Raw genomic sequence first — 18,623 nt, 5'->3', positions numbered from 1 at the left:
ACACACACGCTGCTCTCGTCCTTTTAGCACACCGACAGACTCCGCTGTCCTCTGACCTACTGCTGGTAAAGGACTGACATTTTCTGTCTGCTACACACAGCTCTATATTTGTCGGCAGCGTAAAACGGTCAGCCGAGCAAAATAGCTGCTCGTCCCAAACAGGAAGTGCTGCGTTTAAGGATATGTTCAGGTATGTAGCTGCGAGGTCACGCACTTGTAGGTCAAATGTCTTTTTATGAACGTGATGTAACATAGGAAGGATTGACACCAGCAATCTGCAGGTCGTTTAAAGCTTGTATGCCTCTAAGCTTCCCCTTGAACAAATGATCTGATAATGACAGCCTAAAGATTTAACAGATAACTTATAGGTCTAGGTGTGTGTGTGTGTGTGTGTGTGTGTGTGCCTGCATGGTGTGAAAGCTGATGACAGTGTCAGGTTGAGGATGGAGGGGAGGATGGGAGGATGTAGTGGTGCATGGTTAGAGAGACCAAAACAGGAGTGTTAATGTTCTCAGGCCTGCGGCTCTGACTTTAGCTGTGCCCTTGAGATTTATTGTGCATGTGGGCGAGTCTTGTGTGTGTGAGAGTGTGTGTGTGAGAGAGAGAGGGAGAGATTATATGTTTAAGTGAGGGAGGGTGTGTCTGTGAAGATGTGCTTCAGCAGGCTTCGGTGTGTCAGATTTTGATTACAAATGACCCTCCTACTATATAGTAAAAAAAAAAAAAAACGTTGTCACTCATCTGCATCCACATAAAGATATACTGTCACCATCATAAACCAAGCTGGAAATAGCTATCAACATGCACGCATGTATGCACAAACACACACACGCGGACAAACACACTCCAAGTCCTCTGGAGAGTTATCATTTAACCATTCATCTGAGGCATTTGGAGACACTCAGCTCAGAAAATGTTTAAAAGCCCAACTATCAGTCTTTCAATACAGCTGCTTAGTACATCAGTCAGGATGAATCCCTGCTTCTGATGGTGACCCCGCTCTTTCTCCACTCCACCTCTATCCAGAGTTTGTCGTTTATCATTTCTAACTATCCGCCCCGTGACGGGCAGGGCGGAAGCAGAGCAGGAAGAAGGGTTTGGATCAGCCTGGGCTCATGAATCACTCGTCCATGCTGCTTACAGAGATGCTCCGTGATCGCTCTGCCCCACTTCAACACACATACTCAGTCACGCATATATAAGTGCACACACTACTTCCACACTGACAGCTGATCTATAGACTGCATACTCTACGTGCACAACTGTAACATGAGGTCAGCCAAGCGAGGCCTCCAGTCACATAGTGTAGAGTCATTGTTAGCTATACGATAGACTGACACTGTCTTCATGAACAGCAACAACGAACCTGCCCCACTTCTACGACTACAGTAGCTTGGAGACGGACTGTGTAGCCTGGATTTGAAGCTACCACAGCGAGGCTCGCAGCACAAGGAAAGCATATACACACAAAAATGTGAAGATAAACACATGTACATACAAGATGTGGTACAGTCACATAGTGTCGCTATAGGTAGACGTCTCCTGCCCATCTTTATAGAGGAATGAGCTCAAAAAGTTAGTTAACACCAGACTGAAAAGCAGTGTTTCTGGTCAGCTTCACCTCTAACCACACCCAGCATCAATAAGTGTGTTTCCATCCTCCTGTTTTTAAATTTTGCGCATAAGAAAACATGAGAGGAAAACAAAAAAAGTTTTCATACTTGGTCTGAGGTGGAAAAGTTGGTGTAACGATAAAAATGTGACGATAAAAGTGCAATGGAAGCAGGCTCAGTGAATAAATCATCATAAATCATGATGTTACTTAAATGTCCACTGAAGCTTCTGCTTTACTGGAGAGACAAAAAACATCAGATGTGTGCGGAGCGATGAGGAGACAATAATGTTCCTCAAATTAATATATGAAACACAAACACAATACCTCCCTCACATTTTCCACATGGTTTTCTATTGTTTGACGTTTGAGTGGTTCTCTACAAATTATGTCATCTTGTTGAGCCTTTTCCTTATATTCCTAACTGCAGTGGTTGAAAGCAAGAATTAAACTGCATTGTTTTACTGATTTTCTGGAAATCTGATTAAAATTCTGTGCAGTATTTGAATGGAAACTTGACTTTCGTTGGGTGTGGTCAAAAGTGTGCAATGTAGCACCAATAACCACACCCAACAGTGATATCACTGTGTACTGGCACACCCCAGAGTACACTTTTTCCGTCACTGAAGCAAGGTAAAAACCATCTGCAACCGTCTGCAAAAACAAGATTTTCAGGGGGGTGTTAAGTTGCTCTTTAAAGGTACCCTGTGGAGTTTTCTTGTCAACAAAGACAAATATGTTTACATTCAGAATTTGTCACATAAATGCATTTGTTTGAATCCTTGAGGCCTACAAACGCAAACAATTGCATGAGACCATTACCGGGAACATGGATTGTGTCACCAGCGTGCTCATGTGAGTAGACAGAGCACTAGATACAGACGAAATGGGGACCCGCTTATCGAAACATTTCTCCATAGTGGTTAAAAACTGCGCAGGGTAACTTTAAACTTCAAAACTCACAGGTTAATCCCACCAGCAGTGGGAGAACCAAGTGTCCAGTCTGTAATCTATCTTTGTCCCACAACAGTTAGTTGTAGACGTCGTTCATTCTTAGTTTTTACATTCAGATTATTCGACCATATCCCAAAATGTTCCTGGATAGATTCTGTCTACGGTGACTAACAGTGACTGTTCACTTTTTCAAGTGACGTGCCATAAGGCATTCAGGAAAATCACATCTTAATACTGAAATGTACTAGATTTCCCTTTTTATTGTAGCAGAGATAAGGCATCACTCTCTTTGTGACCCCCAATACCTTCCTGTGTGTATTAATGTGCTGGGCGTGTGTTTGAATGTGTCACTCACAAACCGTGTATTATCATTTACACACTTCACATAATACATAGGTACATCCGCCCACTCAGAGAAACCAGCAGCTCCACTGAATACCTGTGCTGAGCACTGTGCCTGTGTAGGTGTGTGTGTGTGTGTGAGAGAAAGTATATACGTGTGTGTGTGTACGTGTTTGAGAGAGAGTGTGGCTGTGTGTATGGGGGTTATTGCTCTCAATAATCTCAGAGGTCATTCTGTACTCCTGAAGTGAAGGCATAGTCATCCTTATTGCTGTCTCTGTCTGTCTCTCTTTCTCTCTCACAGACACTCACAAACTCTCTCTCTCTCTCTCACACACACACACACACACACACACACACACACACACACACACTTTCTGTCCAATATGGTGAAGAGCATATTGTGATATCTAAACCTGTAACAAAGAGAGACAGTCAGATCTTGGTTCATCGCAGAGCCTTTGGTCTCAGAGTCCTCTCATCACTTCCGGTGCCTCCCCTTTGTCTTTTCAACCCTCCTCACGATGTTTCACATCGGTGGGTCACACCTGCATGCCGGGCTTGCTCAGATCCCCATTCCCCTGGTTCCCTCCTCCTCCTCCACCTCCTCCTCCTCCACCCATCCCTCCCCTCTCGTCCTCATCGTCGCTGTCCAGCTCCTCGCTCTTCCTTTTGCTGTAGCGCTCGTACAGCACCATGAGCACGCCCATCACCCAGGCCGACACGGTGCCAGCCGAGAAGATGACGAAGCCGATGGCGATGAAGAAGAGGTAGTCCCAGTAGCCCAGGCCTTGGTGGCAGTCTGCCCGCAGCTGCATGCCGACCTCCGCCAACCGCTGGCCCGCCAGCTCTGGGGGATTGTGGCAAACTGTCTGGCCCTCATCTGGAGGTGAAGGAGAGAAACAGTAAGGAAGGAAGAGGAAGTGAGGAGATTAATGAGGAAGGATATAGTGTAAAAGAGAGCAGTGCCAGAGAATAATCAGTGTATATGGTTGAAGATGAAGGGTAGAGTATCAGGAGAGACAAGAGGGAAGGAAAAAAACGTAATTACTCCAGAGAAAAAGGTGTATAACGAACAAAAGCCAGGACACACACACACAAACACACACACACACACACACACACACAAACAGCCTTTAACAATGCAGTGATAACCTTTGTGATAAATGATCCCGAGAGACACTCTAGTACTAGACACTACTCCTCTGAGTAATGTAGGTCTTTGGTGTCTAGGACATGGCAACATTATTATGCTGCACACACACACGCTCACACACATGCACAGAAAGGTGACTAGACTTGACTGCAAGCCTCTGACACAACAACCCTCCCGCCCCCTCACGCACATCATTATACACCAGCAAATCACTCTGCAGCAGTGGAGAGATAAGGAGATGAGTGTTTTCCCTGACAAAACATCTGCCGTTCATAATGAGGAATATGATAATCAGCCGAGATGACTTTCGACCACACGGGGAGGCAGAGACACATTTTGAATACTGTTAAATGTTAATTCATGGTGTTTGATGCTTTGCCACAGAGAAGTCAAGGGTCAGGGTCAACTGCAGGAACATGGAGAGGGTTTGTCTCATAATTATTAATGATAATAGGAGCCAACTTGCGTCTTGTAGAAGTTAGCTTTTGTCTTGTAAATTGACATTTGAATTAATGCACAGTGATTTGGACAAATGCATGAATGTCTATGAATCCACGTTTTACATTTTGCACAAATACCTTAAAAAAGGATATGTGTTTTTTTTTTCCTGCATTTTTGCACCAATGAAATTTCACAGTATGTCAGAGGCGCAATTCACACACTCGTGTCTGGTGAGATTTCTTTCTCATTATTGTGTATTAACAAAATAAATATATATATGATTCAAATTCATTGATGTTTTGGGGTGATTCACTCTCAAAAATAAGACATTTTGCTTGTGCCATCTCCGCTTCCCTGGAAATAGCAATGGGTCCGACCATTGCCTGCAAAAGAACCAGTAACATCCACAGACTCCTATCAAATAAATGACATAAACACGAATGCAATTGTACAAATTATTGCAAAATCATTCAAATGTCAATTTACAAGACACAAATCCAATTCTACAAGACACAATTCATTAATTCATTCATTATTCATTGATACTTGTGAGACAAATCTCTCTCCATACAGGTGCTGGTCAGGATTCAGTGACTTGCGAGAGCCATCACGTATATTCATTAGTGTGAATGCAGAGTGAGAGAAGAGAGGCTTGCTCTGTATGCATGTAACAGTATGATGAGATATTATGAGGAGAGCAGGATACAGTGTACGATGTCCTCTATCAATTCGTCTGGCTCCATCTCTCGTTATGAGCACCGCTAACTCTCGTGCTACGTTGCTCCCTGCATGCTTAATTGCACTTGTACTTTCCAAAAAGAGAAGAAGTTTTTTTGTCTCAAGCTGGGAACAATGAGAGAGACAAGAGAGATGAAAGAGAGATAGGCAGGGACGGGACTGGAATAAGAGATAGAGAGCGAGAGAGAGAGATGGCAACACATACACACATAAAAAAGACAGAAAGGAAGAAAAGCAAACAAATGGACGGACAGGAGGAGCAATTTGGAAACATTCGAGTCCACACACACTTAAAAAGGAAGTGGTGGATGCAGTGAGTCTGACCTCAGAAGATGAGCGAGGGGGGAAAGGAGAGAACTGTATCTGGCTGCCGTCCGGTCCACTGATGGATTATTGCTGTTAACAATGTTAATTAAACTGCACTCATCTACCAATAACGCCAAAGGTCTGAACATGGGGATGAGCAATGAGGGCGGGATGGCAAGAATAGTCAGATATGATCTATACTTCTACTTGGGCTCCTTGCCAAGGCTTCATGAGAGCTGCAGCAGTTTGAGGGAAAAGCCGGAGCTAAAAGTTGTGAAATGGTGACTTGGAGCCCAGTTTGGTATCTGCGCCGACCACGTCATCAAATACTGAAGCTTTGTCACGCCCCTCTGGCGTCTGATACGGACACAAAAGGCACCCCTTAGCGTCTGTATGAGACTCACCTGCCCCTGACCTTACTGGACCTCTGTGGTCCAATGAATGGTAATAATGATAAACAAGTGGTTGCAGTTTGGTTAGGTTTAGGCACCAACTCTATGTGGTTCGTTTAAGCAAATATGATGGGTCGAGTTAAAATAAGTGCATTATTTACGTAAAAGTGTTAGTATTTAATGAGGTCTGCATGTACACGGTACACATAACAGTATTCGACCCCTCACAAATTTTCCAGTGCTTTATCACCTAATATCCAATGTAACCCCAAGCTAACCCCGAGACGGATTAGTCTGGTGCTGATAATGTTACTCTAACTGTAACATTAGGCCTGTGTCTGAACAGGTTAAAAGCGCTCTTACAACAATCCCAGTGTTTTGAAAAGAGTTGTACAAGCCTGCCGGGGAGAATGTTAGAGCAAATCTGCAGGGGTTTGATAAGGTTCTCGATCAATATTTAACGATCACCTCACCAGGGGGCTTTGTCTCAGGCTTGAGGAAACATGTCCTGCTGGTGCTGTTGTCATATCATCTGAGCCTGTCCAATTGATGGGTTGAGACTGTGTTGCAACGTGGTTGTGTGCGATTGAATGTCTTGAGAAGTTATAGCAGGTCGGATAGCTGTTTTAGTCTGTGCGTCTTACTCAGTAGCAACAGATAAACTGAGGATGAAGCGAGGAGACGCATGTAACACACTCAGCAGACACAGATCTCACCCCAGTTTCGACACGCAGAGGCTTCACCCAAATTGTCGTTTTATATTCTCTCTCTCTCCACATCAGCACTCACTTTGTCTCTCTCTCTGTTTCAGCACACTTCGTCCAGTGGAAACAGGAACAAAATATTATTCCATCTAAGGGCTGATGTGTGCGTGGGAGAGCACAACCAAATGACAAAATTATACACAGGTATGATTAAACAGCAGTTAAGTTTCAAACATGGGATAATAATAGCTGATGGAGGTGTAAAAATGGTACTTTCCCCGATTGAATGAAAAAATGCTGGTTTTTTTCCTTTTTGGATATGAATAAGCAAAAGTATTGGACAGTGGTTGCATGACTCGTTGCCACAATCTCCCTGGCTGTGTTTATTAGCAGAAAGGTCTCTCCTGCTATTTTATCCTCATAAGAATCTGGTCGTGCATTAGCAGGCTTTGTCAGATTGTTCTCCACCACTGGCAGAGGCAGACAAAGCTTCATTTTGCTGAATGGTTAAAAATAATGATGAACATTGCTTCTTTTGAATCTTTGATCACTTTGTAGAAGGGAGTCTCTATAAAATATTCCTACTTTTTTTATTGGGAAAATGTGCTGCACCTGCTCTGTTCTATTAAGCTTCTCTTATGTGCTCAGATTTGTTCCATAATCTCTTCTTCAATGACTTATGTATGTCTTATGTTATTTGTTTTGATGTGTTTGAAAAAGAAAAACAATAATAATAAAAGAATTACAATAATCTTTCCTATGCCACTCTCTTTTTGTTGTCTTGTGGTACTTCTCCATTTACTCCATTTACTTCTCCATTTATCTCTGTGAGGTCTGTCCCTTCATCGTTCTCTGACACCATCTGTGACGGTTGAGGCCGGCTAGCTGATCTGCTCGGTCTCATTACCCTGCCAAACTTGCCTCAAGCCAGGTGTGAGGTTTTTTTTTCTTGTGCGTGTACGTGTGTGTGTGTGTGCAGTGAGGTTTCTGTCTATTACTCCTTACAATATAACATTCATAGCTGGATGCTGGAACAGTGAGGTACAATCGGTGACTGTACAAACAAACAACAGCAAACAGGTCCCTCAGGGTGTTTGGCTGTCATGTGTCCTTCCTCTGTCACTGTTACCTGCAACTTCAAACAGTTTAGACTGTGTACACATTTCTTGGCTGCATGTTAATATAGTCTGGTGTCATCTCAAAGAAAAGCGTGATGAAAGCCAAGACAAATCTCTAAAACAACACTCAACCAGAATTTGGCAGGTGTAGCTGAAGTTATAAAAAGTATTAAAAGTGAAAGCTCGTCTCTCATCCAATTGTTATTAATCTTCTTGTACTCTTCTTGACCTGTCCTCTCAGTTTCTCTGAAAGATGGCACATTTTGGGCCTTCACCATAAGCCTAAGCCTAGAGCGTTTTTTGTTTTAATGGCATTATCTCAAGATCACAAGTTAATTATTTTGTTACCTTGAGATAACAAAGCTCGTTTTCTTGTGATACCAGGTTAATTTATCTCATAAAATATCCCTGGTGCTTTTAAGAGGATTCAGGCAGTTACCACAGACACAAAGACACACTAAAACACGAATGCAGACACATATCGGTCAGTGGACACAGTTCTGGTTTGTGGAGCTGCAGTGCTACAGGGATGACTAACCTGAATCCATCTTTGACCATTAAAACAGTGAGCAGTGACTGGACTGAGGCTGTGCCGGCTGATATTATGCTGGCAGGCAATATTTCAGCAGACACGAACAACACGTGAAATTCACAATGCCTTTTATCCTTTTGCTCACACAAAAACATGGTATCCTGTACAGGAGCAGGAAAACAATGACTTAAAGACAACAAAACAGGACTGACTTTTAATAGTAAATACAGACCTATATTTTGCTATTGGTGCTGGAGTGTTAAGAGATGGGTGAAATAGCAATAAGAGAAAACTACCTTTTGATTTCTCGTGATACTCGGTTGATTGTCTCGTAAAGTCAAGATAACAACGCTTGTTTTCTCAAGATTGCAAAATAATTAACTTGTAAACTTGAAATAACAGCATAAATAGATTTAAAAGATTGCACCACAGCCGTTCTCAGCTTCCGTATTCACCCGCAACTTGTCTCAAATTGATCTTCTGAATTAAGGCCAGTTAAACTATATTTTATGTATTTTGTCTTCATCTGCACTTGTTTGTCTTTTATCTTATCTCATTTTGTTGTACTTCGTCCTAGTGTCCAGCATGGATTAAGTGCTTCTGTTGGTTAAAAACTGCATTTGAGCTTTTACATGACAATTCAGGAGGCCATTTCTGTAGAAGGACCCTGTTGCGCAAACTACATCCTTTTAAATGCTATGCTATTGTGACAGTGGCACAAGTAGAAGAATCCTAAAGTTGGTGTTAGACAGCAATTTTTACCAAAAGTTTGCTAACATTTGCTAGCATTAGCCCACGTAACTGGTCATACCAGACCAATTAAAACTGCAGCAGTGGAACCACTGATAGAGCAAAGGTGCATTTTACTATTTATGAATTCAATTTATTACTTATAACAGGAAGATTGTGTCACTTGCTCTTTCAAAAGTGACCTATGCTCTCTTTAATGTGGAAATATTTGGCTGTCAATCACGCTGGTTTATAATTGGAGTGATCCAGGAACAGCGTATACCAAGTTTAGGTTGAAGTGTGAACTGGGCAGCTGTATAATGTGTGCAAATGTGAATGTCAGATCAGAACTCAGTATTGGCACATAGTATATAAGTATACTATAAAAGGCTTCTGAATTTCACTCCGCTAACATATTTTTCCTAAGCCACTAAAAATTTGTGGCTGCGTTTTAGACAGAATTCAAGACTGCCTCCTATAATCAGAGAAAATAAGTTGAGTATTACTGGAGAACACAGCAAACGGTGGCAGCCGGTATGATTCACTGCCGTTCAGTCTCACTTCGCCGTCTGTTTCTTTGTCACTCTGTGTTTTCTCACTCATCCTATCACTCAGGCGGGGAAACCACTCAGCCATCATTCTGGCAGAATGCCCTTGACATTTTCAGTGTTTGTCCCTGTTTTTCACCGCCCTGATTTCTTGTCTTTAGTAATGTCTGCCTTTGCACTTTTATTGAAGGATGACAATACTCCTGTATTAAAATATCTAAGGTCCAATATATCTTGCAGAATTGAAATTTCCTGCAGTTCATAACCTCGTCTAAATTAAAGGCGCTGGTCTAACCGAGTTCACTCTATTCTGTGTGAACAGGGAAGGAAAAACTTCCTCTGTAACGTGTTTTTTGCACTTATTCAAAGATTCTGTTTGGTTTAAAAACATGCAATTTTGAAAATGTTTTTAAAGGAGCCCAAATATTTTAGTGTGTGGAAAGTGTCTAAGCCTGCACCTGCCAACTTGAGCTAAAGTTTACCCTTATTTCAACTCGCCTTGGTACTTATCCGATTCATTATGCCTACAGGGAATTAAAATCCTCATAATATCATTTTGTGGGTACCAATTTAGAAGTAACTCAGAAACTAAACCACAGGACATTTTCAGGTTAGAGTGTGTGTATGCATGTACTTGAGTAAGAAACTCGGTGAGCGGGTGGAAGGCAGAGATGTGTGTATCCTCTTTGTTCCTGCAGCATAGCTTTAATTCCTGCAGTTACAGTATAGTGGCTGCAGCCTGGAAGAATTCATTCTTTTATGCATGCTGCACTGCAGCTTCCATTTTCCTCCACCTTAAACAAGCACTCGCTGGAAAATCCCACAGCATGCAATGGATACATGATGGCTCCCACTCGGCCCTCTAATGATGAGGTAGTCTGGTGTGAACATTAATCTTTGGCATCACATTTCTCCTCTTGGCCTGCACTTAGACATTGTTATATCGTAGTTAGACAAGCTGTCCCTCCTTTCTCCTCCAACAGCAGGACAGGACGCAGAGCATGGTGGTCACCTATCTGTCCTCACTGTGCTTTGACCCAGTGTGTTTCTGCCGTGCATGGCATGATGTCACTGTGTTATGGTAATACCACAGCTATGGCTAGTGGTGTCAGTGTGACACTATGCGGGCCTTGTCGTGAAGTATGACCGGACACAAAGTCCTACGGCTCTGTGACACACCACAGGCCAAGGGCTATAAGGACAAAAATAGCACTGAAGGATATAAACAGCAGTAATCAGAGGAATACACGCTTTACTTACAGACTTACGGGGATTCGAAGGCACACAGACTGAAGATACAACAATCAAGTTTTTCAGGAAATGTGAATGGGGACTTTGATGTTCTATTATTTAAAAGAGAAATTAGCAACCCAGTGAACACAAGTGTTTACATATGTGCACACAATTGTAAAATTTGTGTGCGTGTGTGTGTGTGTGAGTTGCTGCCACCGCAGGGGTGTGATACAGTCCCCGTGTCAAATCATCAGCTGGATGGTTTCCAGGCTCAGCTCAGCACTGACACACTGACAGAGAGCAGGGCTCATCACCTCCCTGCAGGTGGGGCTAGCGTAGGGGCGAGATGCCACTGAAAAACATCGCTGACTCTTTTATGAACTTCATTGTGTTTTCCTCCGACTCCTTCCTGCCTCTCTGCTGCGCGACACAAAAAAACAAAAGCGGAATAACAATCATTTGTCAGGCTTTTCGGACTACGCAGTGACTGCAATCACATCGGTAAATGCCTGCGGTCGATACAGTCGTAAAAGCAAGTTCGGTTTAGGAATTTTACACACATACATGTACACAGCGAGTGCACATCATTACACACGTTCTGATGATTCGAGCTGAGCGGTATTAACCTGCGAGGCAGAAAGCCTGTCCTGTGAACTGGGAACAGAGCTATTTATAAACAGATTAATTATGCCAATGCATATGGTAATCAGTATGGTGGTGGTCTCATATAGAGGGGGAGGCTGAAGCTGAAACACCCCTTCATCCCTTCAATCACAGCGAATTAACCAGAGCCTACTGTTACATTTCTGACTTCACTACTACAATACTACATGTTTTACTTATGACATATTTATGCCAGCAGATCAGCGCTCAACCAACGTGGGGTGAAGCCTCTTCAGTCATCCTTTGTAGCTGACCTTGACCTTTGACCTCCCTGCAGAAGCTGCCTTCTGAAAATGGATGTTTGATCTGATTATTTATGAATACATATGATCATAATGGGCATTTAACACTTGCGGGTCAGAAGACATCTAGAAGTTGCAGTTACAACAGTTAGGATGCGTTCAGAGCCACTCAGGTCCAGCGTAAAAAAACATGTAGGCGTCTAATTTATTTGAACGGAGCCAGTCCCAATGGTCCCACTGCAGGAAGCTCCGACAAAAGAACACATTATCATCTGGCAGAAATGCTGCTAGTGTGCAGCTTCCTCACAAGCTCCGAAGACATGCAGGTGAGGTTAGGACTCAAAATTTCCCATTGGCAAGGCTCTTTTGGATTACTTTGTATGACAAAATCACATCTTTACTGTTTATCTCCCGATCTCTGAGACAAAAGATGAAATATTTGCTGCCGTGATGCCTTTCCAAAACATTCAAATCCTGTTTCTCAGTGCCAACAAAGCCCCTGCTGTGTTTTAATGCAGGTTTGAACGTCCGCGTAAAAAAGTTTAGTTAAAAACTTTTTTAGGTACACATGTAATGTAACAATTATGTGTTAAAGCTCATGTACATTTCAGGTCCTAACAATATTTACAAATTGTCTTCCAAGTTATGGAATTATTTTCAGTTTGAATATGAGACTTGGGCTGATTATTCTATAATTTGTCCCCCTATTTCAACTGTTCATGTTGATAAAAATCCCTTATTTTGCATTAACCATCTTCCTTTTGTGTATGGATTTTGACATATTCTGTTTGCTTTTGTCAATTATTGATGTGATTATTGTCTCAGGTGCTTAGAGTTTGGCTCCCCTCTTGATTAGTTGTTACACTCTGTGGTTTTAGCATGAAGATGCTGTTGTTTCATGTTGTGAATTTGATACCTGATCATGACCGTTGTCAGGTATAAACTCTGCTTACATGCAGCTCTCTACACGGTGTGCATCAGGCAACATTTAGGTTGAAATATAGATGTTGAAATGACATGTTGAAAAAAAGAATTCTACCAACAATGGTATAAGGTGGACTTATTAAGACTTTAATACGCTTTAACCAAATGTTAAAGACGACTGCTTACTGGAAGCCTCTGATGTAAGATATAAGACTTTTAGGGCCCCTCGAGTATCTCACTGTTTAACCAGCTAAATGCATCATACTGGGGTTGGCTAAGACTAAGAATAGCTGACCTTTTCTCCATCACATCCACCAGGGCTGAATAACACACGCCTTCTCACTCCTCTCAAATAAGGCATTAGTCAGATTACCACCATCCTCTTTTCCATCATTTCTCCATATGATCCCTTCTTCTTCTGGCAGCGGAGAGACGAGCGGAGAGAGAGACTGAAGGTCAGATAGCAACAGCTCTCTCTCTCTCCTCTTCCCTCTATTGCTCTTCTTATCAGTCTTTATCACTTCCCACTTCTCATTCCCACTCTGGCACGTTTGCACTTATTCTCCCTTCATGTCTCCCCTTCAGCTTTTATCACTCCACGTCCCTCGTCTTCTTCTTCCTTTTCTCCTTCTCCGTCTTTCCATTTCTCTCAGTTTTGCTCTGTCATCTTTGCACTCTCCCCTCTCTTTTCCTATTTTACTCTCTTGGCTCGAATATTGGTTGGACGCACACACACACACACACACACACACACACACACACACACACACACACACACACACACACACACACACACGCACACACACCTGAACTGCCTCGCCTCTGTGCCTCAGGTGATCACATCACAAACACACCCACACAAGCATCACATCAATCTTGGTTTCAGAATCACACCACAAAATGCACAGAGACATAAAAATATATACAGGCTACACTACACAAGTAGGCCAGTTGAATTCGATATGCGTCTCCGCACCAGATGGGTCTGAGGAATCGTTCCAGCTGATAAATAATGTATCGTCTACCTGTATTAAATTGAATCGATGCCTCCTTGTCATAATGAATGTTTTAATGGATTTGATTGACAGATCTGGGGCTCAGACGATAGGTAACTCTTTGTAGTCTGCATGTAGCAAGGTCCGTCTTAATCTGTTTGCCTAATTTTTCTGCCCTCTCTGTCTTATCTCATCTTTTTGTCCTCTATTCTTTAGTCACGCTGTTCCAGTCGGTTTCTCATCTCTTGACTGATCTAAAATTCACTTTCATTAAAGATGAATCAAATGCAATTGGTGCAAAAACCTGCCGTCTTTCTCTCACTCTCCTCCCCCTGAACCCCTGGACCTTTGTTTCTCTTTCTCTTTTTATGAATATTTAACTCTTGCCCCATGCGTGGCACTCTGCTTTGGCTCTTTGCCTCAGGTCTGTGAGCTGTCCAGGGCACCGACAGGCAGCCAGCAATACTTTCCCAAACACTGGAGCCATAACACCACCAGCTCTGCCAGCCCAGGACAAGCCACTTATGTTCTGTGTATCTAGCTTAGTTGCTTGTCGAAATCGACCTGCAGTGAGTACAGCAGGTCGTTCAACACCCTGACATTCCACTACCACAAGAGGGGAAAGGTACAAAGAATAATTTAGGTGTTCAGGCCAGGAAAGTTAGGAGTGTTAGGAGCATGTTGGACAAATGTGGGCTGGACAAAATAATGTAAAAACTGGAACATGGAAACACTCCAAAAGTACATCATCACAATGAACAACCCCGGTAGAGAGCCGACCACTAGCATCTATCTATAAGCAGGCAATCGGCTTCTTCTTCAAAGAGGCATGAGACAATTAGCAGAACCCCAGAAGCCAACTCATCAAGTGCTAAAACATTTGGTCTTGAAAATCTTGACAAGGTCTGCCAAACACAAGCAAACAGTACTGAAGCATAAGACAGTTTTAAAAAAAGCTGCTCAAAGACATTCAACTGATAGTAGATGAGCTGTCTTTTTAGCAGTGACTCAAAGCTCTTTTCACTGCCTTGTAAAATAAACGTGAGGCAAATATTCAGTCCATTTTGCTCTGTTTTGTCCTCCACCAACTCTGGAGAAAAATCTAATTAGCTGCAAAATGCTCTGCTATGTTCACCAGCTGGTTGTTAATGGTGTCTGTGTTGGTGCTGGCCAGGTAATGTACAGTGAGGTTTTTTTTTCTGAAAGAGGTTGATGTGAAACTGAGCAAAAAGAGTAAACTTTCAAGCTACAAAACCAAAACAATGAGATGCTAAAACGCTCCATCACCGTAAAGCCATACCATTCACATTACACAAAGTCATGGACACATCGTTGATATAAAAATTGCAGCAAGACACTGACCTCCAGCACAATGGTCTGAATGCAATTCAGAATATTTTGACTTTGACTTATTTCTCACTTTCCTTTTCCTGAATTTGCTAAATAAAAATGTCTCCTTTCGTCTTTCGATTACATTCCTTTCTCACCGTCTTCCCTTTGTTGCCTTTATTTCTCATGGACAGACACAACTTAAATGCACCTGCCAACCCTGGCGCTTTCCTGAAGCCACGCTTTGACTTTGTTGGCTGCCAGAGTTAAGTCATGTCAACCTTCCACAGTGACACCTGCCTGACAAAAACACAGAGACAAACTGAGCGACTTTCTCAAACGCAGACAAAAACAGAAAAATAGGAACTAACAATCAGCCAAAAACGCAAGATTTTTCTACCAATTATCAACACCATGAGCAGCGATATCAAAGGGTTGAATGCGTTACTGTATGAAGAGGTTGCACATACACACACTTGCATGCACTTGATTCATATTCACTCTGAGAGGTAGCGACAGCTGGAATCTCTGTACATTAGACTCACAGCCCTGCAGTGAGATCGGAGGGCATTCATGACCATAGAAACACACTACATGCTCTCTCACTCACTCACTCACTCACACACACACACACACACACACACACACACACACACACACACACACACACAAACACACACTCATTCACTTGACCCCATTCACTCTGTTAAACTGGTTGCTGTGGTTGTTTATGAACGCCATATTGATACACGATTTGTCAGTCTGAGAGACAGAGTGTGTGCATTGTGTGTTCCTGAGGGATTACAGTCCAAACTCCTCTGGTATGTGGAATACAGCTGTAATTTCATGGCTATCCATGATTTTTACCAGCACGGTTGTGTGTGTGTGTGTGTTGAGAACACAACAGCCCTGCTGTGGGTGTGTTGTGTCACTTTCGGCTCAAAAGCCCTTCTCTCGGAGTGTTTGTTCTGATTTTTCTGCTGAAAAGTGTTTGTGTGAGGACCAGGCTTTTGGTGGGATAAATAGCAGAGAAGAGTGTGCGCAGTAAGTGTGTGTGTGTGTGTGTGTGTGTGTATGTGCCTGTGTGTGCCACTTTTTGAGTGTGCTTCAGCGCGGTGTGAAAGTGAAGGTGGATAACAACATTGGGGAGCTGCTGTCTTCAAGTGGTCTTCCTCTCAAGCTCCTTGTCCCTTAATCTCACTCCTGTTTCCCACAGGCCCCAGGCTTTAGGTCCCCCTTACATTAAGATCACACACACTGACTCACACACACCTAAGTGGAGTGAGTCACCCACACACACACACATACACATGCAACACACATACACAACATCCTTAATGGGAGCATAGGAGTCCAGCTTTTTTGAGCACCATCATTAACCATCTGGACTGAAGGGCCAAAGCATGGGACGGTGGGAGCGCCAGTACACCCAGGTGCTGGCTGTGTGTGTGCTTGTACAAGTGTGTGTGTGTGTGTGTGTGTGTGCAGACGGGAAAGGCTCGCCACAAAAAAAAAGAAAAAAAAACTGGTACAAAAGGACAAACTCATCCTCTCAACATTATCTCTGCCTTCAGGACCCAGACAGACGATGCATTAAGATCAATGAGATGTACACTGACAGCTATTATTCTAAGCAAAGCCACAATGTTACAAAGACTTAACCTAGCTCACCTCCTTACAGAGCTAAGCTCAATTAACATTTAGGAGCAGAGGTCATCTGAGCTAGCCCTTGAAGAGAGAAGAGCCATTGTCGGTGATTTCTCGGGTCACTCTAATTCTGTCCGCTGCTATTTAAGAAATGGACAGCTAAGGCAGCCGTTGCTTTCCAAGTAACGGTGACACAAGTCTGCTGGTTTGTTGGGGTAAACTTGAGACATTATTGAGACGTGAAGGGCAGTTTGAGCGGATTGTGTTACAGAGAAGAGCAGCGGGGAACAGAAATCTTCAGATTGCTCTGACTCTGAGGTCAAACTATTAGCTCTTGTGTCTGAGGCAGTGTGTGTGTGTGTTTGTGTGTGTGTGTGTGTGTGTCTGAGAGACAGAGAGAGAGCCTGCATCTCACTCTCGGCATCTGTGCACATGTGGGAATGCACATGGAGTGTGTGTGTGTGTGTGTGTGTGTGTGTGTGTGTGTGTGCGTGCATACATATCTGAGCAATAGTACCATCAGTGGCCCACCATCAGGGACTAAATTGACCAAACGCCCGCAATCAAATTATCTTAATGAGCTGATGTGACAATAACAAATGATAAGACCTTGGAGCGTGTTTGGCTCGTAGTTTTAGCACCGAAACAATTTGTTTACTTTCCATGAAAGAGGAACAAGAGGAAGCAGCTTCCAGAGCCAAAGAGACCACCTGCACAGGGTCTGACTGCTGCCACTTCGACAGGAACATCAGATTATAGTGTAGGAGAAGTTTTGGCTGGTTTTTCAATCATTCATCAATCATTATTCAGGGCTGTCAGTGTCTTCCCACGCCAAAAAAGTAAAAAGTAAATCAGCCTTTTTGACACTTTAGATCGCCCTAAATGTCCCCGTGTGTGTGTGTGTGTGTGTGTGTGTTTGGATTGAAACTGTGTGCTGGACATCTTTAAGGCTCCATCCATCCTCACCTTGGAACTTGAAGCCCTCTATCTGCACCCAGAGGCACAGGTCCTCCGTGTCACAGTCGCAGCTCCAGGGGTTGCCGCTGAGCCCCAGAGACCGCAGAGCAGGCAGGGCGATCAGGCTGCTGATGTTCAGGGCCGTCAGGTTGTTCCGGCTCACATCCAGCACCTGCAGAGCCATGTTCTCCGAGAAGGCATCCGGGTGGATCTCCCCCAGATTCGGGTTATCCGTCAGCCGGAGCATCACCAGAGACGCCAGTGGCCCGAAAGTCCGGTCCTCGATCTGCAGCAGGGTGTTGAACGACAAGTCCAGGTAGGCGAGTTTCCGCAAATTCCCGAAAGTGGACTCGGAGATCTCGGTCAGAGAGTTGTTGCTGCAGTCCAGATAGACCAGATCGGACAGGTAGTTGAGCTGCAGCGCCGGAAGGTCCCCGATGCGGTTGTTGGAGATGATGAGCTGCCGGGTGGCCAGGGGCAGGTCGTTGGGGAACAGGGTGAGATCCTGCCCGGCGCACTGGACCACCAGCTGGTCGTCGCACACGCATCTGTCTGGGCAGCCGGCTGTGAGAGCCGGGGAAGGGGTCACCCCCATCACGAAGATAAAGAGGAAGAGGAGCCGGAGGGACTGGGCGCTGGGCTCGGGCAAGAGACGCATGACGAGGCCGCCCAGAGCGTCATGAACTCGGGCTGAGCTGGACCAGGACTCCCCGGCGCTCTCCGGGCATCCTGCATGGGTCTGAGGAGCTGAGAGAGGGGCGAGATGGCTGCTCTGAGTGCCTGGCTGTCGCTGCCTGAAAGCCTGGCTGCTGTTTATATCCAGCCTCTCTTTCTCTCTCTCAGAAAGACTATCGGTCAGTCACTCACACGCACTCTGGCGCGCCACGCACGTCGCCACAAGACATCATTTCAGAAGGTGACCGAGAGACGCGTATCGCTCTGTGGGTGAGAACCGTGCAGCTTACCGGACTTTGTCCCGCCGGAGAAGACAACAGAGCTGAATGCTGTCGATCATCCCCTCGGTGACTCATCTTTGAGAATTAGTTGTTGCCGACAGAGTG

At 44.0% G+C, this 18,623-nt stretch overlaps 1 protein-coding gene across 1 annotated transcript; it reads right to left on the bottom strand.

Annotated features, from left to right (window-relative positions):
- Positions 1-3,450: 3,450 nt before the first annotated feature.
- lrrc52 (leucine rich repeat containing 52) lies at positions 3,451-18,220 on the bottom strand. The gene is made up of 2 exons (XM_070832918.1): positions 17,572-18,220; positions 3,451-3,791 (listed from the first exon to the last, which is right to left on the bottom strand). The coding sequence occupies exons 1-2, from the start codon at positions 18,218-18,220 to the stop codon at positions 3,451-3,453; spliced, it is 990 nt and encodes a 329-aa protein (XP_070689019.1).
- Between the last annotated feature and the right edge of the window lie 403 nt (positions 18,221-18,623).

The sequence above is a fragment of the Pempheris klunzingeri genome, chromosome 6, assembly GCF_042242105.1.
Source record: "Pempheris klunzingeri isolate RE-2024b chromosome 6, fPemKlu1.hap1, whole genome shotgun sequence".
NCBI lineage: Eukaryota > Metazoa > Chordata > Actinopteri > Acropomatiformes > Pempheridae > Pempheris > Pempheris klunzingeri.
The sequence above is the reverse complement of the archived record's forward strand: the minus strand, read 5'-3'. Positions and strand labels throughout refer to the sequence as shown.

Coding starts and splice junctions, on each gene's coding strand:
- lrrc52 (XM_070832918.1), bottom strand. CDS start 18,220: ATGCGTCTCTTGCCCGAGCCCAGCGCCCAGTCCCTCCGGCTCCTCTTC. Junction 3,792..17,571: donor AGAGGGCTTCAAGTTCCAAG/GTGAGGATGGAT, acceptor CTTCACCTCCAG/ATGAGGGCCAGACAGTTTGC.